The following is a 27,089-nucleotide window of genomic DNA, read 5'->3' on the forward strand; positions in this document are numbered from 1 at the left end:
TTGAAAATGTGAGAATTGAATTGCTTTTGCTTCAATGCATGCACAGCCCTTCTGTTTTTTCCCCCCACAAAACCACACTTCAAACACAACGCAAGTATTAAACATTTATTACCATTTCGAAGGAATGCTTTATTAAACTGCATTTTAAAAATGCAAATAAAGTATGGATACTAAGGCAGACATGTTTCATCTGAACCCAAAGGGCCATGATGACTTCTGGTCTGGTTTAAATATTACAAGTAAAAATATCAAAACAAATACAGGTCTGCAGGTCAGAGAGAGAAAGAGACTGTTGATATTTCATGGTGTTATACTGAAGTCTATTGGTGCGGTGTCTCAGCAAAAGCAGGTGTCTTATGCTGTAGCGGTGGGAGCGTACTGCATCACTAGTCTGTCAAACTCATTCTCCTGCAGGAAAACAAAGAGCAGAGGAAACAGTTTAACACCAGGGAAAAACATCTGACCGTGGAACAGCTGTGTATCGCATGGTTTGTTTCATAACCCTGTAACCCAGTTTTAGCATGTTTATTTACATCTGCACTCCTGCATAATTGCAACAAAATGTGTGGCAAAGGCCAAAGATTCAGAGTGCAATGCTCTCCATTGACTTTGCTCCAAGGACACCTGCTGCCCAACTATCACAACATCCAAGCAGAGTTTATGAATTATAACAGAGTCAAGGTTTGTTAACAACTGAGTGGATCTTCTTAACCTGAATAGCCCTGGACAGGTCAGAATCATTCATGAGAATTAAACATTGCAGACATGAGCATGTTACCTTAGCTATATAGTCTTTGAGGAATGGATGGGCTCTGTGTGCATCTTTCAGCTGAGAGAGGTACCGATTGGTTACCTGAGGACAGATGTACACAAAGTTAGAAAGTGACATTTGTTAATAACAGCCAAAAAACATTGTGTGCAGTTTTAAAGGCTCTGAAAAGCTGTAAAGCTTATGAAGGCTTGTCAACAGTCTGAAAACTGTTTTGTTTTATTTTTACCGCCTGAGACTTCTGCATTTCTGTTGCTGATCTTTGTACAGTTCTTCAAATAGCGCTCAAATAGCTTTGCTCTTGTGAGATTTTCAGACCTGAGTAATGATGAGAGCAACCAGACAGAAAATAAACATTATCCCATTCACAGAGCTGAGAAGCAGCCGATAAAGACAGTTAACAAGTTCTTAACATCTATCCAGGGTTCCCATTAATTACCTATTTGCCCTGCCAATTTCATGATGAACCAGAAACATTTTTGCACTTCTCATAATAACATAAACAATCTCTAACAGTGTGATTTGCACCATTGCTTTAGCAAAGCATCTCGCACTCCAAACCCCCCTACAACATCATTTAATTGTTAACTAATGTTACAGTTTCCCCTACAGTTATCCAGTAGTCCAAACAATATTTTCTTATTATCAATGTACAACAGCAAACAGATTGTGTTATTGCAGAAGTTACCATTGATAACATGGAATTCCAAGCAAGTGCAGGTCATACACTTGCGTCGTGCCTGCCCTTTGTACACACCGCCCGTTGCTACTACCGAATGGGTAGTAATTAACCATCTTTGTTTCATTTCCTTCTTGACTTACATGTATGATGCAGTCAATATTGTATTTTGACCATTTGTGAACTTTGTTAAACTCCATCTTGTTTACCATGCTTTGTGGGAGGGACTTTTTTGCGTGTCATCACCGTTCAAATCTATAACAACCAACATGTTGAAACTGATTAAATTGTTTATTAAAGCACAAAATTATTTACAAGAGCACGAAGTTCTTCATAGATATGCCCTCTTAAATGTACTTTCAAAGTTTACTTGACTGATGCATGTAACTTTAAAAATGTACAAAATGTTCTTCTGTTGGAGCGTGACCCTGGACTGCCCTAGGGGGTCTGAGGTCCACCCACCAGTATCTCAAAATCCTGCCGGAAACACTGATCTATCATAGCCAGGAAGCCATAAAAAAAAACCCATTCATAAGTTACTCTCTACTGGCATGCCTGAGGATTAGGCTCGTTTGCAAAAATGATGTGCAGAGTTGCAGTTAACCTTGAGTGAAAAGTGCTAATCAGTGGTTATCTAAGCTGGAAACTTTTTAATGATGGCTTTGAGTCAATGGTCAGCGTGTTATCTAGTTCATCAAACTTAGGACAGAAAATTGAGCCTTTATCTTATCAACTGACGATGAACTGAGTTCCAGGGCGTATGAATTACACACAGCACAGAAATGCTTAGGTGACACTTTTCATGATAGAAGACAAATGCAATCAAGGAATTGCTTGGTTGAATGCTTTTCCCTGGTTTAATCAAAGCAAACACGTATAAAATTGCTGAGAGGAGCATCTTGCATTCTAAGTGCAGAATGTTATTGGAAAAAGATTTTTCAAGTCCTCTTTGACCGAGGACGAGTTTATCTAAAGGAAACTGTTAAACTGATGGCCGTTGCTTTCGTTAACAGCTTTGGGTTCAAAGTCTCACCTCAGGAGCTTTGCCCAGGTGCTGGGTCAGCACTATGAGGTTGATCAACGTCTCAGGGTGACTGCTGTCCTGAAGGGGGTAAGAGAGAAAGACAGAAAGTGAGTCATTCGCACAAAGCAAACAGGACAAGACAGTGAAATGTTTCGTGTCACTTAATGAGATGAATAACTGAATGAAATGACTTTAGTTTCCTATATCACAACTACAGCAGACAACAGGGTGGTGCAGGTAGGTGTTGTGCAGTATTTCAGTCAAATGTGTGTATTTCTACATCTATGTGTGAAATACTGTAACTTTGGGTTATCGTTTCTTTTTATTTATTCCATTTATCACCATATAAACATTTGTCCATTTTTCCTCAGCACAACACGAGCACTGACATTCATTTATTCAAGTCACATTATACTCTTGTCATGTTCTGTCTGTTTAGTCAAAGATAACATTAATGGCTAACCATCACTTTGTAATAATTTAACCAGTAAACTGTTTCAGTCATCACTGAATGGCCTGCCTCATGTAGGAATGGTAAGCTTTGTTTCGGGGGTATTCCAAAAGGAAGGAAAGCTGGACATTTGTGAAAAGCTTCACTTCAGTTCAGCTGATTTAGTTTTAAGCCATTCCAGACCTGACATGTCAAGCACACATTACATCTGTTCACAATGCATTAAGACAGAGAGCTGAAATATTCACGAAGGTGAGACAGAGCAGCCCATACTCAATATCTATACTGTATGAAAAAACTTATTATAGACAAAACAAAACTACTGCAAATAAATATTTGTAACAGTGTACGCTGGTCAAAGACAGAAGCGTATGTGGTGCCATCTGCTGTTACAATGGGAGAAGCTGAAAATTTTGAAATCTCATAACTATGTTGTTGAGGGAAACATCCACAGAACAGGACACATCTGGCCTTATTTGGGAGACTTGTGATATTATATCTCACAACTTAATACTATTAGAATTAATAGCCTCATTACTTTAAAATGTTTTGTTGCAAACTGGTGGCTTTCTTTCACTAAAGGTTGTTTGGTTTCACCAACATTTCCTTGGTTATCAATACACATAGCACTTCCCTTGAATGAAACAGGCTTTCTGAAGAACATATTTATTAAATAGAATAATTAATGAACTACTACTTATTGGCTTCCCTGTTGGGGCTGCGTGGTTACACACCCCTGCTTCACACAACAACACCCACTTAACATTTCACAATGAATATCCTAATTTTATTTTGTAACATACAACAGGGGGGAAGCTCAGATTAGCTTGTTCAAATTGTTTTTCGTCATCATGTAAAAATGTTGGTGAAACAGTGAGGAATGTCATATTCATATCATTTCTGTCATGTATCCATATTCATGGAATGACAGAGAGAACGTAAATATAAATAACTTTTATAATCCACATGGGGAACTAAGTCAAGATATATGGTGCTAGAGGATGTGATGGGACCATTGCAAGACAGTGTAATGTGGTGTGGGGATTGCAATTCACATAATTCATTAAAGGGGAGCAACAGCAGAGATACAGATGGTTTAGTTGTTGAAGAATCTATAGCTAACGACTGTTTGATGTCTATCAATAATGGGGAAGGAGCACAATATAATAGCATGCAAAACACAGACGCAGCACAAGACCTGACATTTTATATCTATTGCAAAAGGCAGGTGTAAACACATGGGGTGTGATAAAACGTACCACAGTAACTAACCAACCAACTACTAACTACTGCAAGCTACTAACTGCAGCATATCCCTTTCTAATAAAATGTGGTTTCAGCTGTTCTGTCTGCTCTGTTTCACCTCCCAGCGCATTTAAATGAACTCCCTGCGCATGCAAACCAAGGATTTGTGAAGTAAAACCCCAGCACAATCACAGCAGAAAGATTGTGCCAAAAATCATATTTTTTTGTCTTTGTACTTGTAAGACATGCTGTATTTGTCTATGAAGCATGATGTATAAGAAATATATTAAATACCATATACCATAATAGAAAATGTCATACACGTACTTGCAAAACAAAACGCATTAGTATGCAAATGGAGCTTTGTATATGCAAACCACACAGCTTTTGTTAGTGAATCGTAGGGCTTCATAGATATGAATTCAGCACCAGCCTCAGAAACAAGCCACTGAGTGGTTTAATTGAATAAACTGTGTGTGTATGTACAGGTACTGAGTGATGAAGAGGCAAAACAAGAGAGCTATATACAAACTAGTGTCATCTAACCTTGTCAAGTGCCTCCTGTAGCACTCCCTCAGCTTCCTCCCACTTGTTCTGAGCCATGTAACAGGCCGCCTGCCCGTTGAGGAGCAGCAGTGTAGAGGAGTACTTGTCTGACATCTCCTGGAAAATGTAGTAGGCATCCTGCAACTTTTCTCCACCCTGGAACAACAAGCATAATGCAATTAAATCTGATCAGCGATCACACAAAAAAAACCTAATGATATGTGTACAACCCCAGCTTTTGTTGTTATGGTGTTAGGGGTGCCCACTGCTCTGCTAGTGTTAAAAGAACTATAATGTGTAGCATTTAAATGGAACACAGTCCTTCTTAGACCTGGCATAATTTGCTTAGGTTAGCTTCATACTGCACAGAGAACTGCTACATATCTATGCTACCCTACCTGCCTATTATTTTAAACCTGATTGTAGCTCCAGTCTATCACAATATGATGTGGATGTTGATAACGTGATGAATCAGAGTTTCATTTACTTGGTGTACATGCAGACACGCTCTATTATGTACGGAGGGTTTCGCTCATGATAGAGCTTTTATTTATGAATCAGGTATGTGTAGCTCACTGATACGACACAAGTGTAACTGAGTGTAGGTCTCCTCACCACAGCAATATTAACCCAGGCAGTGGACAGCTGGGTTAAAGTAGCATCCTCATCCTGCTCCTGCATCTTTTTCAGCTCTTTCCTGTCAATGAGATCAATCCAATGCCATCGTTATTAGAGGAGAACGGTCCCATTTTGAAGAGACAGAATATACTTTTGCCTTTTCCCTTTTATGATACAGGTTCAGACTTAAACAAATACACTGTAAGCTTTAAGAGAGTTTACAATGAAGAATATGTCCACTGTCAAATTGGAAATTTCCTGTGTGCCTTCAAATAGCAAAGTTGACCTTCCAAGTAAATGCAAATAAATTCCTTGTTTTATGTGTTTTGCCATACCTCGCCAGGTCAACACGATCCAGACTCAGCAAGACCTGAATGGTCATGGCCATGCTGAAAAGTAAACAAATGTTCCAGTCAGGTTCAGGCTGTTGTGTTCAATAACAAAGCAGCCTTTTAAGTGGAGTTTGAGCAGATGTGGAAGCCAAAACTTCAATTTACTAAACAAGTTCTGGAAGCCACAGTTTCTAAACAATCATCTACTTCATGTTCTTGATTTTTCCCTCACATTTCTATTAGTATAATGACTTCAAAATGCAAAGTTATCTTTTTAAGAAAAATCCATACTTCTCTCTCAATAATCATGCAAAAATGACTTGACATGACATAATGATTAACCCGGTACATATAAACTAAATATAAACTTCTGTGGCTGGAGACACCTTCCATACAACACTTGGAAATGTCCATTTGTTTTGTCAGAAAGCATCTATCCATTTGAATGCAATCAAAGTTTATCATTTTAGTAATTCTTGATTCTTGAGTATTATTGATATTATTTTATACTATATTGTAGTTTGCTTAAAGCAACAGTTTTATTTTCTTTGCTTATATATTTATTTGAAGTCAGTTTAGAAAAATCTTGGTAAGACTTTTTTTTTTTTTTTTTTTAGGTAAAATCTTGATCCCTGCTTACCACTCCAGGCTTTCTCCTTGATGCAGAGTCCTGAGAGCAGCATCAGTGTTCATCTCATGGTAGTAGATGGAAGCAGCCATGAGGAGGAAGGTGGTGTTGGCAGCATCCACACTCTTTGCCATCTTCTTGTCTAGGTCAGCAACAATAGCATCCCTGAGAGAGGAAGAAAGCAGCAGTTGGAAAAATTGTTCAGACAATAAGGACTCAAGAGAATCATTGAATCACAATCAGGTGCTAGAGTAAAAGGACAAACAAACAGCTAGAGAGGCTGTTTAGTTTACAGTCACAGTGAGACCTGTAAAGGCTAAAGCTAGGTGATATTTTGACTTTTTAGGAGATATTCTATCACTTTCTTGAGCATTATAAAGTATACTATGGTACTCCAGATACACTTTTGATTTAACCAGTAGTCTTCCCTTTGTCGAAAAAATAATAAATAAATAAACAAATTCATTTAAAATCCTACAACATGGAATGGAGATATTTTGACTTGAATGATCAACTGATTACTTTTGCAAACTGAAAAAGGTGGCCATCAAAGTAGGCAGCACAGCCTAAGTATTTTTTAATAACATCAAAAGCATCTTTAGCACCAACTTGTGACGATAATCAGTTTCCTCTTGCGCTCCCACACAGGCACCTAGTTGTGCTATTCTACCAAGGTCTGCAGCATACTAAGAACAGCAAATCCTGGAATGAAAAAAACTACTGTGCCAATGTCTCAAATCATCAAAACCATGATTTTCACAAGTATTGTGTGGAGAGTTAGGTTCTGGTGCATACTGGAGACGCTCACATCCAATATAATTGCTCATTCTGTGAAGTCTCAGTTTCTAAAGATGCCTTAGAAAGTGTGTTCACATATGTGACTGCATGCAATATTTGGTGCTCAGTCTAATTTTGATACTGATTCTCTGCTAAAAATAAAAAGTTGATGAATGTGCTGAGCTACTGTCTAAATAGTATATTCACAAAGAGTACAGTATGTCTGCTTTAGCCTTATCTTTCAGCCCCGTGTCCCTTCAATGTTGAGCTAAACGTCAAATACATGCTCTCACCTTTTGCTTTCACTGGACATGTACTCAGCAAACATTCTGACAGCCTGAAGCTCGGGTGGAGAGCTGCCCTTGATGTCATCCAGGACAACAGCGTACTTCCTCTGCAATAGCACAAAACACAACAGGTCAGAGTGAGCAACTACAAGTTCTGTGACAGGGATGAATATACAGTGGCTATCAGCTAATGCCAAGAAACTGAAGTCAGTGCGACACATAACATTTGTGCTCGAGAAAAAAGTGGTTTACCTGGGCAATGTATGCTCTGTACAAAAACATGTCCCTTTCAGTCTCCTTCTCTGGAGACGAGGGCTGTAAACAAGAAGCAAATGCAGAAATTGAGCATTTTCTAGAAAATATTCGCTACATGTTTAGCATTGTTGCTCGACACCGCCGTTGGCAGCAGTTAGACAGAGGTAAAGACCAAACACTGCTTCTCAAAACATTCGACTGATAACGGTTAGATACGTACCTTCACCTTCTGAGCCTCGTTAATACATTGTTGATAACTGCCGATATAATAGGCATTTTTCACATCGAAGAGTTCATCAACATCACCCTGCTGCGCCGCCATGTTGACTACAGAACTTCCTGACACGTAGCAAAAATACGTCACCTCCCTGCCTCCCACCGAGGATTGTGGGAAATTGAGTTCAACAAAAAAACAGGTGGGCGTTCATTATGGGTAAATTAGGAAAGAAAATACCACATCGTCATCGTGTAGGTACAAGTACACTGTTATGCAGTTTTAATATAAACTATAAATGTAAAGCAATATTCATATAGAACCGTGTTAGCCTCCTTAAATGATGCGTGAACTGAAGGCTTGCTGGGCTAGTTGGCATATTTGAATAATAGTTTAATCTCCACAAAACCCCTCCTACACGTATCCCCATACATGCAAAAATATAGTAATATGACTATCAGACTACTCAGATGCGACGGAATGAGTAGCAATATAACATATTCGCAGACTTTATGTGGGAGCGAAAAAAATAGTTGATTAATCAGTAAATCGATTGAGAGAAAATTAATGTGCAACACTTGATATTGAGCACTTTTTAAAAAAGAAATACTGCTCTCCTTTTGTCTTATGTTATAATAAAATGACTATTTTTGAGATTTCAACTGTTGGTTAGATAAAACCTCAAGATAACACCCAATCGAGAAAACAAATATCAGCTTAATCCATAATGAAAATAATTGTTTGTTGCCTAAATATAATAACACCATTCAATGACAATGACATATTTCAAGAGAGATTATGATTGTGGAATGAAACCCATTCTAAAAAGATGATGAAATTATGTTATATTTATATTTGTATCATATAAAACCAATAACAATCATAACAATGGTAATCGTATACACATTACACATTCCTAATACACACATTCCTAATATTCTAATCATAATAATCACAATCGTCATAACTGTAATCACAGAAACAACAATAATTATCGTTTTTAGTCATGATTGCAAACCATCATCGTCAGCTTCACTGTGCATCAAATTTTCACGATATTTATGTATATGAAAATACTAGAAGCTATATTTCTGTGGTCTTTGCTTTTGTGTGATTTTGCTATTCTTGCATACTTCATATGCCCATCAATGAGTCTCCAGTGCACACTAATCACATTCCACCACCAGAGGGCGCGCCAGATTAAGTTGCATTGCAGGTGTTTTATGTTTTGTTTGTAATGACGGAGACTTGCAGCAATATTTAGACTAACAATGCAAGATATAAATCTTTATAGTTATGAGGCAGTATCACAAGTACTTAAAAAGCCTGAGTTGTTACCTGAGGTTTCTGGCTATGTGAGGCTAAAAGTGTTTAATATTAATAGTATAAAATTACCTCAGCGTTAAGATAACAATGCGAGAAGGCTTTTTGACCTCGGGAGTTCCTGTCTCCTCATTACACAGATGAGGAAAGACTTCCTGTATCCTAAAAACATCCGCTTACAAAATCTTTCTCATTCTCATAATTAATTTAATGTCGTGCAACTATGAAATGGAAATTGTTACATTTTTAAAGTAATTTGTGATGCAGCTAACTTAATGTATTTAATGAATGTGTAGCTTAACAAGCCAGTAAATAATTTAGCCCATGACAGAAAAACTGCTGCACACAGTTCCTGTTCATTGTTCCTTTAACGCCGTTTCCTCTGGGAAATTCTCAGCCTTGGGACTGGGAACTGGACAAGGATAATTACTGGAAACCCTAATGGGGGCAGGGAATGTGCTGGCTGTAAAAGGTCCTTTCTTCTGGCCTGATTGGGCTGGCCCTCTCCCCTTGTTGCTCCTTCATTGGCCCGAGCCAACATCAATCTGCTGATTTCCAGGTCCCCCTCAAGTTTGAAACTTTTTTTTTTACGAGCAGGAGGAATCGAGTTACAACCAACTCTTGTAACCGATCTCACGGCTGCCGAGAGAAGAAAACACTCCTTCAATAATTTACACATCTGTGCCTGATACACGGCTACAGAACAAAAAAAGGCGCTAGGAGGGGAGGACGGTTTTTTGTCATTTTTGGTTTTTTTTTTTACAGTAGAGATCCAACAAAACAAGCGAACAAACAAAAACATGCTGTGAAGCGACTTTTTCCCTGTGCTGCCAGGATGAAGACTTGAGAGATTCCGCTCAGATTAACTTGCCGTCCTGTTGCCCGACCGTTCCCGTGTCCCCACTGAGGTGAAGGAAAGGTGAGTCCATGTCGCCGGAGCTCGGGCTGATCTTAACGGTCGACCGGTTTTTGATGAACCATCCCATCAGCAAACAATCAGGGGCCGCATCTATGATCAGAGGCCTGCGGTCCAATCACTCCCGAGTTATTAGGCCGTTAAAATGTTTGCTGCTGTCGGCGTGCGGCCGCTTTTTCACGGTCAACGGGCAGAGCTCGGTTTTGCCGCTCGGCTCAGCTCGGCTCGGGTCGCTTGTCTTTCTTTGACAGGCTGCGGTTTTAACACAAAGTTAGCGGAAGTAACGGTCAATCATTTCAGGCATATCAGTGAGGGCGCGATTCAAATATAGCATCATGATAACAGAGCTAGCAGCAACAACAATGGCTTCAACTTTGTGGAGTAAAATGGGTGTTTATTATAGTAATGGGCCTGATTGATGAGTTATTAATGGATTAGGCGTTGGCAAGTCATTAGCTGGCAGTTTTGTTAGTTGCGCTATAAATAGAAACAGAATGCTCTTTAGCAGCTCGTGCATATTTTTAGAGGATAAAATGAGGAAGTCAGGTTATAAATTAAACAATTTCGGCCTTTTTTTTTTTTTAGAAAAAATGCTAATCAAGTCTATTAATTATTGATGGATAGCTGTATTTGGTGTAACCAAGGGCTGGAGTTTAATAACTTGTCAGAAGGTGTGTCCACTTGCACTAATATCATCCAGATGTCAAATTTTAGGCTTTTGTAGGCCCTTGGGTCATGTTTGCTGAATTATTCTGTGTTTTGTAGAGATTGGATGAAGGATAAAACAATCTGTTGAGCCCTGGGCAGATAATATGTGTGTCCTGTGGCCAGGTGAGACAGTATTTTACAAGAACCGTGTGTTTTACATTCATGGTGAGTCTGCTCTATAACCTCTCACCAAAAAAACTGAGGAAATGCAGGAGAATACGAATGAAAGGGATCAAGAAAATGCCTTTATCCCTGCTGGTTTAGACACCTAATAAGCCTCTGTGTACTTCCAGCATAATCCACTGCGTATCCAAACCAAGACATATGTTTTGCAAACACTGATATGTTTTGTAACACATTGCTGTGTTTACATTGTAAAGCCTCTCCCCAGAACAAGGCTCGAGTGTGGATGAATAGCTTCACTGTGCAGCCAAGGCTCTGGCAGGTAGCAGCACACATTATCATGCACAGCCTCAACAGACATGTCAAATGAATTATGGCCTTGGATCAGGACGTGGAGTTGCCTCTCTCCTTGCATTAGCCGTATCAGTGGTGAGATGATTTGCCGTTTTTGGACCTACTCTGTTTTAGTTGCCGAGGCGCCCCTCGCATCTTTGTTGTTGGTAGCAGTGGCTGACAACCGCTGTAGTGAATCAGGGCCAAACTCACTATAACACAAGAACCGTAGGACTTTATTTCAACATATGCACAGTATATATAAACATAGTTGTCAGTATGTGTAACACTACAGGCTGAATAACCTAGAACTGTATTGACCAGTTGATTGATCTATTAGTAGATTGTCATAGTTTTAATGAGGAACTGTATTCCAATGATCAATTCATCTGTTTTTATTTCATTATACTTTGCATATCTTTTGGTTTTGGACTGTTGATTCGATAACTGGCAATTTGAAGGTGTTTTCTTGGGCTCTTGGAAATTGTGATGGGCATTTTCTGCACTATTTTCTGGCACTTTGTCAGCTAAACCATTAGTTCCCAACATATTTGGCATGTGAAGGGGTCACTAAAGAAGCAATGTCTTCAGTGTAAATTGAATATCTTTGGGTGTCAGACTGCTGGTTGGACAAAACAAACAAGCCCAAGGCTCCGCTTTAAGCTTTGCAGAGTCATGATGGGCGTTTTTTTTTAAATGACACATTAATCATTCAATAGCATAATTGGTTAATAATCGATGATGAAAATAATGATTAGTTACAGCCCTCAGATAATCAAATTGGTGTCCATTGCCTTGGACAGCATTAAAATATAGCAACATTAAAATGCAGCACAATAGAAATACAATTAAAATCCATTTATTTTAGATTTCATCCGTGACTGGTTTTAATGACTATTTGCCTTTCATCATTAATCACAGCTTTGTGCATCACAACAACTTTATTATTGCTTCAGCACAATGGGATTCTGAAAGACAGAGAGAAATGACGATATTCAATAATTGCCCAGCAGGATTTAGCAGATGCTGGTGAGCCTCATCTATGTATATTTCAGTGTAACTGTATCTGTGCGGATCCCCTCCTCCTTTAGAATAGGACAATGCAGTCACGTTGCCAGACATTCCCCATGCAGTGTTATTAAGGGCAGAGCTTGAAATTGCAGCAGTAATTCTGGAGACACCGTTGAGTCCTGCTGTGGAGAAGCCATGGTAACTCACTGACAAGACAAGAGAGGTGTTTGACCTGCTTTTACTAGGCTGCAAAGTTCAGCCGAGCACGCAGGTGGCCTGCAGTTTCCCTGGAAACCCGAAACACTCGGAGCATGTGGCCTTGTCTGAAAGAGCAGAGCCGCCTGACCTGCAAATATCATGGCATTGTTTGAAATGGAGAGAGTGAGGGATGGTGTTATCTGCCAATGGATGGGACCCATTTCAGATCGCACTTGAGTCATTTATTAGTCACAGTCATATCCTCTCATATTGGTCCCCCTCTGTTTTCAATGATCTCCATCCCTGCTGTTCTTGCGGCCAAGCACACTGGTATTTGCCACTCCAATGGCGTACTGAGTTAACAAATTATGCTCTCTGGGCTTGAAGAGAAGAAAATTAGTCATAATGTGTCCTGCTCTTATGGTGGCCTTAATTAAAATGTCACAGGCCCAGACATCAGTCATAGCTGAAGCACCAGTTAGCACCTTGATTATGTCTTGCATTACTTGCAGCACAGTTAATATGCTAATTATATAGTAAATAATGTGTAATTAAAACTTGGATGTGTCAGTCAAGTGAACTCATGTGAGAGTAGTGGACTGCTCTTTTTGTTCTTTAGTAATCTTTCTTTTTCCACTGATGTGTTATTCCAAATCAGCTCAGTTGTAACCATAAAGCAACTACCCACTTATGAATTTTAATGCCAGAACAAATGTTGTCAGTGAGTGTTGTGTTGGCCCGGCCTCGGGCAGCGCAGCAGCTACTGTATTCCCAGCCTTATTATGCATGCGTAACACTGACGGATGTTCCTAAATGAACGCCATCAGCTCCCAGCCACCGTCTCTTCCTGTATGTGCTGGTAGTCCACCCTTTATCCCTGTCCCACATCTCTGCCCCAACCTGTTGCGCCATAGCAGGCTCCTCTTAGCCTCGGGTCTATTTTAGTCCAAATCGGCAGGCTAAATTATTAATCCCCGATCCATTATATGCCGATGTGTTAATTATTAATTGTTCAGCGGGCTCTGGCAGATCTGAGAAAACCGTTAAAAAAGGGTAGGATGGGGCATGGTGCACTGATTGCCTCCTTTCTCAGCAGATCTGCACAAGTCTTCACAGATGATGACTGTGTGGGAAGATGAGAAAGCGACAGCACCACCATACAATGATCGACTCTAACAAAAGCATGCATGTTCACATATGTGAGCGGCATCTGTTTTGGGTGCAATTATGGCTCTCATGTTAGAGTCAGTGAACCGGAGTGTGAGAGACACATACGATTGTTAACACGCACGTTGTTGCCAGCGCCGACTCTTATTAGCAGTCAGCACCTCCTCTGTTATGCAACATCTCAAGAGAAGAGCGAGACAAACACTACAAAAGTTGATGAAAGATGAAATTGCAGCGTTCACTTGTCCTGAAATCCTGCTGTTGGTTCCCTAACAGTGGAGTGGTTCCAGTAGTACAGCTCGTTTGAGTGGTTACTTGTCCTCTCTGAACACAAAGCACGGATGTACCTTATATAACAAGCAGGATTGTCTATTGTTTCTCAACGTGGAGACGGATTATATCATACAGCTGGGGGGGGGTCTGTGGAGAAAGAAGTTTTGTGATTCAAGATTTCCTGATAAGAACTCATTCTAATGACATCCGTAATGCTTTTGGCAATGATCAAGACGCTTTTGTCAAACTTTCTCTCCGGGGTCCACAATTTTCTTGTGATTTTGTTTTTCTGGCAACTGCAGTGTTGTGAAGCTTTTATTGAAACTGGCTTTGGAAAAGGTAGGGCTGTGGTCTTGTAGACACCCCCTATTCACACACGTTTTCTATTTACCTTTTACTCATGGGAGCTCTACCAAAAGGCAGCAAAGCAAACACAATACGTTCAGAGTGTGTACACAGCGCAGCATCATCCAATCCAGTTCAACGGCCCTGCAATAAATACTCCCCTAATGAAGCCTATCATGTTCAGGTACTGTCATAGAGGTGTTTATTCAACTCTGTATATGTTATTGTAGCTTGTATTGTTTATTATTTGTTATTTTGTCTGCCCCACTAGTCTTGAATTATAATGCAATCCAATACAACAACAATAGCAATACTGGACACACAAATTTGGCATCGTTGTGAAATAAAAATACCAAACAAATCACTCTTGGATTGCTAGTCAAATTAAAACAAGAAATTGAAGTATGTCATAACCTTCTGGAGATTGTGATGGACCATTTTCATGACATTTCTGACATTTTATAGACCAGACAATTAAGTGATTAACTGAGAAAATAATCAGCAAACAAATCAATATAATAATATTTTTTTAGCCGCGGCCCTAAATGGATTCTCTGAGCACTGCTCACAGTATTTCTCCAGTTTTGACCAGTTTTAAGCTTTTAGAATATTGTGTCATAGTATTTTTCATTTATTGAACAGTCCAAAGCAGCAGGAAACAGCAGGAGAGAGGAGGTGGGTCGGACTACAGGGGGAAGGACATATGGTAAAGGTCATCGGCCGGGCTCAAACTGGGGATGCGTCAGTTACGCGGTGTGTGTATTGGACCTCTGGGTGACCAGGGTTTAAGCTTTTTGAAAATGTGAAGGATTAAAATCAAGAAAGAGCCTTTTTGTATTTCACACACCTGGAAACTATTAATTAAGATTCTGGATGTTGACCTAATTTGTTGAGTACACAGCAGTAAAAAAGGGTAGTATCAAATATCAGAGGTAATTATGGACAAACATTAAACTGAGGCCGGATTATAGGCTTGTTTGTATGTGGTGCATGATTCGGGTATGATTTATGTCTGTTCTGAAAGTTAGACAGCAGTAAATCTCGACAAATACAGGGCTGCTCTCAGTAATCGGCTTCATCCTATGGCAGTGAAGATTTTTCTCTGCTGATGGAGTCGTCCCTGTCAGGGTCACAGTGTCCCAATCCGTGTGACTACTGATCCCTGAAGAATATGAAAGTCGTGACATTTTCTGCTGCCATCAACCAATCACTTGTAAGATGAAGTGTCATGGAAAGTTCTACAGTGTCTGCCAAAGCTTTTTTAGCAACTTGTGGTGGCCAAGCACTGTAGAAACACATTCCTTATGTGTTTTCCCTTTATGCTGGCTGTTATCAGTATCCACCAAGCTGTCTAGATTGGCAGCAGGTATTAGAGTGGTGATATTTCGGGTGCCGTGGCCTCTTCTTCCTCGCGAGGCGTGATGGCATGGGTTTGAGGGGGCGGAAGCTACAGGTGTATCCAATTTCTGGCTCTTTCTCACCTGTCACACCTCAGCTTTAGTCTGACTGACAAGTGAGTACAGTTGATGCAGAGGCTGCATCCTGGATCTCTCTCAATGTCCCCCCCTTTGGAAAACAAACGCCACGCTCACATCATGTTGGATTTAATCTATATATGAGCAGCCAAAAGGCAAAGACATGCTCATGTCAAGTAGCGTGTTTGGAATTTCTATGTTGTTACAGTAGCTATCTCTTTTTTTTGGTTTTCCGAATTGTAAAGTGAGTCAGCATAGGTGACAAAGCTAGTTCACCAATCGCAGATGTCACAGATACTATGAAATGGTGCTGATGCAATAAATTGGTTAACTAATTAGTCAGTCAACATAAATAATTAAAGTTATTTATCAAGGAAAAAAGGCCAAACATTTACTCAAAACTCTGTTTTATATCATTGTAATTTGCATATCTTTGGGTTTGGGACTGTCGTTTGCTTCTCAACTAAAAGAAAAGAAGCAATGTCTGCTCGAGACCACTAATCACAGTTTGTAGTTGTAGTATGATGACAGGAATTGAGAGCAGTTCTACCAAAGTCATTTTTCTTTCTTGGGTTGTTTCATTTAAAGGATTCAGGATTAAAGGTTCCAGTATTTCACAATAAACAACGCTGAAAGTCTACAGCCATGCAGTTGTATCAGGCTGCACAATGAAAATGCTAACATGCTGATGTTCAGCAGATGTAACGCTTACCAGGTTCACCATCTTAGATTAGTGTGTTAGCATGCTAACGTTTGCTAATCAGCAATTAACAAGAGTGCAAATCTGAGGTCATTAGATTTGCAGGTATAAACTGAAGTATTGAAAGGTATTGAAAGTTTATCCAGTGGATGGTGCTAGATGATACATCAGAGCCTCACCAAATTCACAATGGTTCATCCTCAAGAGAGCATGAATGTCTCCAGAATTAGATGAGACATTGCAGTCTCTACCCACTGACAGAACAGGGCTAATCATTAGTTGCAGCCCTAATATCAAAAATTAGTAATCATCACTAATAGTTTTCATTTTAATACAGTCAACCTCTGGAGGCTCAAAGGAGTTACAAAGTGCTTCAAAGTCTTAGCAACAGGATTTCCAAGTCATTTCTACAGCCCTTATTCACTGCAATAGTCTCAGAGGTCTCCACAACGGTCACATTGTGAAAGCGCTAAATGAAAACAACAGCCAGTAGGCGTTGTCATCCCACGTCTTCCCCTTTCCCCGGATGAATTGGGAAAAGTGTCCCTGACGCAGACAGCTTTACCTGCCATGAAACTCAAAGAGGCGAAGCAAATTAAACCCGGATAATAAAGGGCCTATAGAGCTTCACCAGCTTCAGTAATCCTCCGAGGACTAGAGGGGACGGTTAGGTTATTTCTTCGTCATCACAGCCTCTTTTTACCTCGACCCCTCAGTCAGACGGGGTTGACAGGGCTGTCTGCGCCTGCAGGAGGGTGCGAGAGGCCCTGCATTACCCAGGCTCCCTCACTGTCACAAGACATCCATCCAGCGGCGTGTAGGGTCCGGTTTCATTTCCATGAGTCATGTTTGCTCAGCTTTTGCCCTCATGTCTTTGTGAGTGAATGCATGCTGGCTTGTTCTGAGCGAGTTGATGATGTTGTAGCCCGTCTAACCGCAGTGATTACGCTGAGGAGCTGTTGGCTGCCGCAATCTGTCTTTGTTTTTCATTTTCAGCTGCTCGGCAAAGCGGGCCTATCAGTGATGTGTACGCGCACGCGCGTGCAGATGTTTGTGTGATTTCTGCGTGCACCGATGGCTGCGGCTTGTCTATTTTGCAGCAACACTCGGCCAGTTTTTTGCTGCCGTGGTGTCTTGTTCTGTCTTAAATCCTTTAAAATTTTGCCTCCCATAAATACGACAGAGACGCTGTGTCAGGGCTGGCCAGGCTCTCCCTGGGCATCGGACTTCACAGGCCATTTAGATTTGGCACTAACCACTCTCATGCTGCAAAGTCACCAGAAAAAAGAAGATTCCTTCATCGAAAACCTTTTCATCGCTCCGAGCACCTGTCCCTCGAGGACCTTTTTTTTCACAAAGCCTTCTTGCCTTGGGGAAAAGGAGGCGGGGAAGTGAGGATCTCCCTCCATCCTTAAGAAGAGAGTGCTAGGGGTCTGTAACTCCTAAGTGCTACCACGTTAAAATGTTTGTATTCATGGGTAAACACTCCTCCCTTCCTCATTCTTCTCCCTCCTCCTCCTCCTCTTTTTCTTTTGATAACCGACAGGCTGCACGGAGCTGACAGCTATGATGTCTCCGGTCCCCGACGAGAGTGTGATTTAATGAGCACTATGAAATCGCCATCCAATCTGAGAAAGAGGTTGCTTTTCTTAATGTGCCCATTATCCATTCCGCTTCTCTAAACTCTTCTACGTCCATCAGCAAGGGTGCAGAGAGGAAGAGGGGGTGGCAAATGAGGACTTACTCTTAAGCGTTGCGATAAGCGATTGTCCTCTTGAGGCTGACCGAAGTGATTAGAGGGTGACAGCAGGACTAAGTGATTGTTTTCAGGCGCTGCTCAAATAGAAATAAAGATGTCCCCTTTTGTTTTCTGTGTTTTTATTTTTCTTATTTTTATTCAGTCTGATCATTAGTGTCTTTCTCTCTGTTATCCATTTCACACACATTGCATCAGGGCAGGATTTTCTGTAACAAGTGCAGCTTGGCGAGTTTTAGTGTTACAATCGCGGTGAAACGGTCGATGGGGGGATCTGCCAGTGATCCTCAATCGGCACGGCGAGAGGCCTGATTAAACATCCCGCACCTGCAAAGAGAGAGGGAGTAAAACTAGATTCAGAGTGAGGCAGTGTATAAATGACCTCTCATTCAACACCTACATTTCCCCGATGTTTCAGGATTGATATATAACACACCCCCGCCCTCTCTCTCTCTCTCTCTCCCTCCATCTCGCTGCCTCTTGTCTTTGCTCTCGCTCTCCTCATGTGTCTCCTCCCTGGGAAGCATCCTGCTGACACTCTCTCCAAGGAGTCTTATTGATATTCTTGGAGAGGCATTGCAGAGAGGGAGAGAGAGAAAGAGAGAGAGAGGAATGAAAGTCACACACTGTAGCAGCAGACGCACTGCCTTCTAGTACCAACAACAGTAAAAATCACAAGTCACCCAGCAGGGATGTGTCACCGTTCATTTTGTCTGCTGCAGTAATAGAATCTCTCCTGCTTTGGATTTTTATTATTCTCCAGCACGTGGAGAGGCAATTTGCCAGTCATAGAGATTTTCAGCTAAGCTTTCGGGTTACTTTCATGTGGAGGGATATTGCAAAAAGATTAAGCCCCTCTTGTGATGTGAATGGGACAATGCTCAAATATAATTATATTGTTTTCACTGTGATAGTGGTGTATTGGGCTGAATTTAACGTGTCAGTGACATGGAAATGTGTGAAGGGAATAAGAACTGACTGTGGAGCCCGTTTTATAGTTTGTTTTTTCCCCCTCGGGCGCAGACGTGTTTTACTTATTTGTGCTTCCTTGATGCCTCAGATGCGACACAATAGGGCATTGGTGTTGAAATATTTTCAATATAAAGGAGGAATATAAGCATATTTTGTCTGTGGAGCTGAAAAGATTGCACAACTGATCAGTCAATTGACAAAGAATTCATTTGCGACAATTCTCTTAATCGTTTGAGTCCTTTTACAAGCACAGACTCCATCCACTCTCTTATCTGAGTTTAATGTAAGGATTTGTTGATTTTCTCTGTTTTATATCATAGTAAACTTAATGTCTCAGTGTTTTTAACTCTTGATCACACAAAATAAGGCTTATGTAGATGTCACCTTGGCCTTTGGGAAATTAAAGCAGACATTTCTCAATTATTTCTGACATTTCCGAGACAAAGCAAGTTGTGAATTCAGAAAATAATGGGCGGGTAATCGATAATGAAAGCATTGTTTAGTTGCAGGCCAGCTTTTCTCAAAAACCCTTTTTTTTTTTTTTCATTTGACAAAGGAAACCAAACTTGTCAAATGTTAATTGCAGCCTAAGAAGAACTGAAATTATCTAAATTATTATTTTTTTTAATTAAAGCAAGAAGAGCATGAATTGGATTGAGCTTTTTTGGCAGCTCTCAGTACTTGACAGTGGAGCTGCAGCGATTAGGAACAGAAAGAAAATTAACTGCCAAATATTTTGATAATTAATTAATCGTTCTTTAGTGTAAGAATTTGATGCTTTTCTTTGTGATTTATGATAGTAAGTGAATAGTCATTGGGTGTTGGGCTGTTGATTGGGCTGATTGGACAAAAGTGTTCACTTACCTTGTAGTATCATTTTTACATAATAAATTGGGGGAAAATTGCATCTAAGGCTCTGAAGTGGAGGAGACTTGACATGCAGTTTTCATCTATAAACGTCTGCAGACAGTACTGGGAATAAACCATCATCTTAAATTTTTCTGAAACACTTAATTGAGTGACAGAAAATCTCAAACAAGTTAATTATCAAGCATCCATGCTAAACATTCTCTGGCTGCAGCTTTTTAAATGTGAGGATTTGCTGCTTTTTTATTTGTTGCATCATTGCAAAAATAGCTCCAATTTATCGAACAAAGCGAGTAATATGAGGACACCACCTTGGGCTCTGGGACACTGTAACAGACATTCTCTGACACATTTTTACAATTAAAATGAATGAAAATAAGTTAGTCGTCGCAGCCCAGTTTCAAGATCCCCAAAATTGAGTTTAGGGATTTGTTTTATGAGTCCGATTTAAGATAAAATTAATGACTTTTTTGGTTCTTTCTGTATAATTGCGTCAGAATAGATTTTTGAAAATGGTGGCCATGTCATATCCAAATTGAATTTCAAGCACAGTTTCGCCCTCCTCTTTACCCTCAGTCTCTCCCCCCTGCACCGTTATGGGAGGGCAGTTGTTGAAATCATCTTTTTCTTGCCTGTTTACGCTCGTGTGCGCTCAGGTTATCCTTGAACTTGTGTGAAGGTCAGAGAGAGAGTGTACAGGAAAATAGATTCACTCTTTTTTCAAAGACTGAACGTACGAAGCTGAACAAGCAACCCGCAGAACAAGATGCTGCTGAAAAGATGCGCCATGCTGTGGACCTGTCTCATTTGTGGGGCGAGAGCCGGCGGTCTTCCTGACCCCCTCTATTTATGCGCCCTCCTTCGTGGGTGCAGCCTTTCACTGAGTCACCCTGTTTGGGTGCACGGACACACGCTCAGAAACAGCATCATACATAAATCAAGCTGAATGAGTTGGCACAGCCTGTCTCCTGCTCACTCACACACGCATCCACACCTTGTTCTTTGAATGCATTCAGCATGAGACGGGCCCAGATTACATTGTCTGCTGTGTGTGGTCGTGCTGAAGCTGACTTCGCTCTTGCAAGCAGAATGACACATTCTTCTCTAACTACCTTGCAGGCTCTGAGCCAGAGGGTTGCTGGGACTAATTTGACAGCTGCCACAGCTCATTATCTGATAAAGGGGACAGTTCTTGGCCCTGCAGTTTAAACAGTATTAGTGTAGATGTTATTTGCAATAACCTCACACATTGCAGGCTGTCAGTGTTATGTTTGGCCCATCTTGCTTTCAGGATGAGAGAGTCTGAGCTACTGCCCAGGAAACTCATTCTCACTGTTCTAGTTTCATATCAGCTGTAAAAAAAAAAAAAAAGGAAAAAGGAAAGGAAATAAGTCCACCACTGTTACATGCACGACAGTTTAACTCAAGTTTTCTTCTCTCTCTCTGTTGCATCTTGACCCAGACTTGACCATGGACTCCTTCAGCACCAAGAGCTTAGCCCTGCAGGCGCAGAAGAAGCTGATGAGCAAGATGGCCACCAAGAGCGTGGCCAACCTCTTCATCGACGACACCAGCAGCGAGTTGCTGGACGAGCTGTACCGCGTCACCAAGGAGTACACCCGCAACCGCAAGGAGTCCCAGAAGATCATCAAGAACCTGATCAAGATGGTGGTGAAGCTCGGGGTGCTCTACAGAAACAACCAGTTCAGCACAGAGGAGCTGATCCTGGTGGAGAACTTCAGGTAGGCGTCAATAAAAATCCTTCGGCGTCTTGGGGAATGCGCTGTGCTTGCTTTCTTTCCGAGCATTAGATGAGAAGATTGATACCACATTCACGTCTGTATGTTACGTGCAGGGCAAAAAGTAATTAGCTTAGCTTAGCATAAAGACCGGAACAGCTGGCCTGGCTCTGGCCAAAGTTCATCAATACTGTATGCTCATCAACACTTATCTTATCTTGTTTGTTTAATCTGCACAGAAACAGTAAAACTGACGATTTGATGTTTGAGGAAGTTGCATGCTGGAACTGCTTCTTGACACAGAATGGGTAATCGATCTGCTCTGCACTTCTGTGCAGTTTCTCCACTGTTGTCTGCCAGCCTCTCTGTGATGACAACGCTTTGGGAAGTCACTGCACCCGGCCGTTGTTCACCTACAGCAGGGGACCTCCCGTAGAACCACGAAACACTGTCGTATCGTTTAGACCTTAATAACCGTCAGACACAGCGAATTTCTGACTAAAGAACTACAGAAGTATCGACAAACCATTGGCAAAATGGCCAGTCAGCATCGCTGGCCGTTACATGTAAATACAATCCAGCCATAGCACTAATACCTCACCAGAGATGTGCAGCTAATTTAAGCTGTTTTAAAAGTGACTAGACTACACTAGATGTGTTGGTAGGCATATTAATGAAGCTTAGACCGAGCCAGCTAGCTGTTTCCTCTTCTTTACACAAAGCAGGCTAATTGAGTCCTGGCACAGACATGAGGAAAGTATCAACCTCGTTAAACACTCAGAAAGAAGCCAAATGAGCGTATTTCCCAAAGTATTTAAGTGAAGTTTTGTCACTTTCTTCCATGTATTTAAATATTGTTGTGTTGTGTATGAGAAGGTGACAAATCTGGGTTCTGGTTGAGAGCTTCCAGCGGGGGCGAACAACAGTTAAAGTACATTTTTGTGTGCTGATGGAAGCAAATTAAGGAAATTGACTTTCACATCAGTTTATATATTTTCCGCTAAAATAGTAAGACTCAGCTTGGAGGCATGTGAAGCTGACATTAGTGCACAGTATGGAGAATGGTGATTATGTTAGCATGGAGATGCATCGCTGTGAAGGACAATACTATAACTGATGGGGGGGGGGGGTTGTGAAACTTTTCCAAAGAAAATCACAAGACAGCAGTTTCTATTTTTACTTCCCTCTGCTGCTCCAGTCAGAATTAGAAACTGACAGCCTCTCCTCTCCCTCCTCGTCTCACAGGAAGAAAGTCCACACTCTGGCCATGACGGCGGTCAGTTTCCACCAGATCGAGTTCACCTTTGACCGCCGCGTCATGAGCGCCATCTTGAATGATTGCCGTGAACTGCTGCACCAGGCCATCAAACGCCACCTGACAGCCAAGAGCCACTCGCGAGTCAACCACGTCTTCAATCACTTCGCCGACTGCGACTTCCTGGCGGCTCTGTACGGGCCCTCGGAGGTGTACCGCGCTCACCTGCAGAGGATCTGTAACGGGGTCAACAAGATGCTGGACGAGGGGAACCTCTGACCTCTGCTGGCCTCGTCCTCAGGCGCCTTTACCTCTGGTCACTCTTCGTGTACCACCTTGCAGGATTTTTTTTTTTTGCTTTTAAAGTGACAATCATGAACATTTTTATTTTTCACGTGTTGCTTTGCGTTTGCGTGTGCGCCTCTCCGCCGTTACTATAACACTGAAATTCCTCTGCCTAGTTACCAAAGTCTGTTTCTTCTCCAGCCTGTCTTTTTGTTATTCCATGGTAAACAAAACCCAGCAGATGTTGTTGTTTTTGTTTTTTAAATGAATGTAGAACTGCATGCTCTTATCAGTATATTCAGGGGTAGGAGCCTTGACAACTGTGCCTTGAAAAAAAAAACATTTTTATCTTCATTCCAAGGGCACTATGCTTGCTCTCTTACTCAATCAAAAAGACAGGAATCCAGGCACAGGCCTTCAGTTATATCTCTGTAAGGTGCTTTTAATGGACGAAAATGGTTTTTGGGGTGCCGGGAGGGGAGAGAGTGTGAGTTTCCGTCTCTTCCAGATACCCAAGAACATAAAGAGCTGATTTTTTTTTTTTTTTGTTTGTTTGTTTGTTTGTTCATTTTTTCTAAAAGTGGTATTGCACTCAATCCTGAACAAGCGCTGTACTGTACTTTCCTGCGATAATGAAACCATGTGAAGCACAGCAGTTTGAGTAATCCTGCTTAGCCTGCTTCTTACAGCTCTTACCATCATGCACTGAAGTCCACTTTGTAGAGGGGCCAGGCTTTTGTTTAGAAGGCACCTATAAACCCAGTTTCGCTTTTAATAGTCTGGTTTATGGCCACCACAACAAAGATGAAGTATTTGGGTCAGAGGGGGACCATAAACATGAAGCAATTTGATTGTGCTGTGTATTGCTGATTGTCTCTGCGCTGAGTCCAACGTTTCTCTGGCTGTATACGCTCATCTGCTCGGACAAACTTTTTTTTTTCCCCCTCTAAAAATGTCATAATCACAGCAACGGAGCGGCACAATGTGGCACCAGGTGCGAAAGGTTGCTCTGGCGCTTTGTCAGCAGGGAATAAAGCGCAAGCACAGTCCAACTACTCGTCATAATAGATGTTGGAGCCCAGGGTCAGCTGTGTTTCAGATTTATCGCTGTTGCCTCAGGTTTATCCAAAATAAAAAAACTAAGCTCTGGTTTGAATTCTAACAGATCTGAACTAAAAAGACTCCCCGTGAGCAGTCAGATGAAAGGCCGGACGAAAACTGCAGCTTCGCGTCTATGAAACAGACCAGGCAGGGTATAGAGATTAGAGCAGAGACAAACACAGCACCTGATTGTACTCTCCTTCTGCAATTATACCTCCCCGCTCTGGGGTGGTATAATGGCCTACAGCCTGCCTCTGTCGAGCAGCCACTCCATTTCACCACACAGCAGCCTCATGTAATGTGATGGAGATAACCATCTCTGTTTGCGCTGTGCGGGTCCTTTTAATGGAGTGAAAGATGTTGTGTTTCTTCCTTATAAAAAAGCATTGAACACCTACTACTATCCCTCTCCAACCTCACATAATAACTGTCTTTCCTTTTTGTCTATGTGTTTTTGTATCACTGAGCCTGTCTGGGAGATTGTTTGGTGCCGCGGCCTCATTTTGCATTCTGCCTGTGTGTGTTTGTGTGTTTGTGTGCGTACCTGTGAGAGAATTGGAAATTGAGCCGTGTAATAAGCGCTGTGCTTTTCCAGATAGGATTGCTGAAACTTTAACTCCATCCACAGCAGCTCCGCCAAAGAAAGGAAGACTGACGTTGCCCTTGATGCGGTCCTTTTCCAGAGCAATGTTTCAGAAAACGGTGTGCACTTGATAATTATAACCCTGCCAATGGTGATAATGAAGACAAAGGTGGTGGCTGTTTGTGTTTTTATCCGCCTTTTTAATTCTTAGATTTCTTCCCTCGGTATGTTCCCCCTTTGTTAGACTCATTTGACTCTGACTGCATCATTCTGGGAGGCTTTAAAGTAAATCCGTCTTTCTAAGTCCCCAAAAACAGTTGACTTTAATTATCTCTGGATGCCATTTTCTCCAATCCCTCCACATCTCAGGGTTAGTTTAAATCTCCCTCGGTTTCAAATCCATGACACACAAAGTAGAGTTCTCCATTAACCTCTGCAGCAGCCCCTTGTTTTACTGAAGGCTTTTTAAATTAAGCATACTTATCATTTTTACTATTGTGAACTTTTAACTGTTTTTATTTTCACTCATGTACATATGATTGTTTTTGTGTCTCTATTGTATCCAGACGCGACAAATATAATACAATTTACTTTTTTAAAAGAATCAGTTTCTTGTCTTTTATTCCCCTCTATCGAGCGTCCAGCGTCCTCCCATCGGTTTGCTGTGTGTTGGAATCTCCCTGCCAAATCGGGAGAGGGGGTAATCTGACTCTGTCTGACCTGGATTTCGTCCGCCAAATCCCTTCCTCCTGCTCCCGGCATTGTTAGGAAGCCACGAAAGCAAACGCAAACCCATCTTGCTGACAAACAATTCGAGTTTTGGGTCATTTTTTTCCACTTCCTGCAGGCCCACACCACGGTCAAGGGTAGAACAGGATGTGAGTAAGATGGAAAGTTATTGCTTCTGTTTTTTGGAAATTTAAACATTCTGCAGTTTAATTTCGAGCGTAGTACAAGCAACACTCAGTGTGAATTCAGTTTGAGTTTAATCTGTCATTGACTTTGCTTCTTCTCAGACTTTGGAATGATAATTCTTCCTGTAGCACGACTGCAGATCCTCCCTGCAGCACACTTGAAAGGCTACTGCAGTGCCAAGTGCCCAATTATCATCTAATGGTCATTATCTCAACATGCTTTTTTTTTTTTCTTTTAGTGGATGCACCCTCGAGAGCTACAATGTATTTATGACTAAAACAAGACGTGAGTACAGCTCAGTCACGTCTCATTGTCTCTCTGTGTACTTCTTCTGCTTCTTATTTGACGTAACGGTGATGTCAAATAAAGGAAAAACATCCTGACATCAACTTTAATGATTCATCTCTGTTCTTCTTCTATTTTAGGGCAGTTGTGTAAGAGGTGAAAAGAGAATAAAAAGTATTTGAGGGAGTATTGAAAGTTTAGAATTTTAGTTTGCTTTTTTATTTTTTTTTTTTCCGGTGTCTGTGTGTCTCGCTCAAACGCTTTCTGAAAATTAAAATTTGAAAATGACAGTCACGACATGATTATCAGTGGATGTGACTGAGGGCTCTTAATACATTTTGGTGAAGCTAGCTTCCACTGGGGCATAATTATCATTTCTACATAATGAAGTGACTACAAAGGAGCTGTCCTGCATCCTAAGAAGGAGGGAGCTGGAAAAAATGAAGCATGCAGAGGGCCCACTCGTCTTTCCACTCATGTCCAGAGATTACGCAGCTATGATTTGTGGTCCAGACTTGTAACCTGAACTAAACAAAGTTGAGCTGAGCTATTGTAGCATCATACTTTTCTTTAGGATTAATTGTGACAAAGGAATGATTCTTTTGCTTGGCTTTGCACACGTGCAACACTGTTAGGAAGGACAAACTGAGCCAGATTATCACGGTCCATCCCTGCAAGGATACAGGCAGTTGGTTTTGGCGTAACACTGCGAAGTTTGGCCGGCTGTCAATACGGGCGCAAACACCCAAATGTTTGACTTCTGGGTGGTGCGACAAAACAAACCACAGGGCATTGTGTTCAAACAGCAGGCGATTCTCTGCACTCGTACAACATCACACAGTCATATTTCTAGATTTTCTTTTATCATCAATGCCAACGAAAATGCCTTTTAGGCCTAATGAGTGAAAACGGACTGGGATTGCAGTCAAAAGAT

At 41.2% G+C, this 27,089-nt stretch overlaps 2 protein-coding genes across 2 annotated transcripts; one reads left to right on the top strand and one right to left on the bottom strand.

Annotated features, from left to right (window-relative positions):
- Positions 1-90: 90 nt before the first annotated feature.
- On the bottom strand, positions 91-7,970 carry cope (COPI coat complex subunit epsilon). Its single transcript, XM_041935360.1, has 10 exons — positions 7,832-7,970; positions 7,609-7,671; positions 7,363-7,463; positions 6,305-6,457; positions 5,668-5,721; positions 5,330-5,411; positions 4,715-4,870; positions 2,482-2,550; positions 779-853; positions 91-408 (listed from the first exon to the last, which is right to left on the bottom strand). The coding sequence occupies exons 1-10, from the start codon at positions 7,931-7,933 to the stop codon at positions 355-357; spliced, it is 909 nt and encodes a 302-aa protein (XP_041791294.1). The 5' UTR covers positions 7,934-7,970; the 3' UTR covers positions 91-354.
- A 1,601-nt stretch (positions 7,971-9,571) lies between these two features.
- Positions 9,572-25,907, top strand: tnfaip8l1 (tumor necrosis factor, alpha-induced protein 8-like 1). Its single transcript, XM_041935136.1, has 3 exons — positions 9,572-10,067; positions 21,455-21,734; positions 22,977-25,907. The coding sequence occupies exons 2-3, from the start codon at positions 21,463-21,465 to the stop codon at positions 23,263-23,265; spliced, it is 561 nt and encodes a 186-aa protein (XP_041791070.1). The 5' UTR covers positions 9,572-10,067; positions 21,455-21,462; the 3' UTR covers positions 23,266-25,907.
- The last annotated feature ends 1,182 nt before the right edge of the window (positions 25,908-27,089 follow it).

This window comes from Chelmon rostratus, chromosome 4 (genome assembly GCF_017976325.1).
Source record: "Chelmon rostratus isolate fCheRos1 chromosome 4, fCheRos1.pri, whole genome shotgun sequence".
NCBI classification, from domain to species: domain Eukaryota; kingdom Metazoa; phylum Chordata; class Actinopteri; order Chaetodontiformes; family Chaetodontidae; genus Chelmon; species Chelmon rostratus.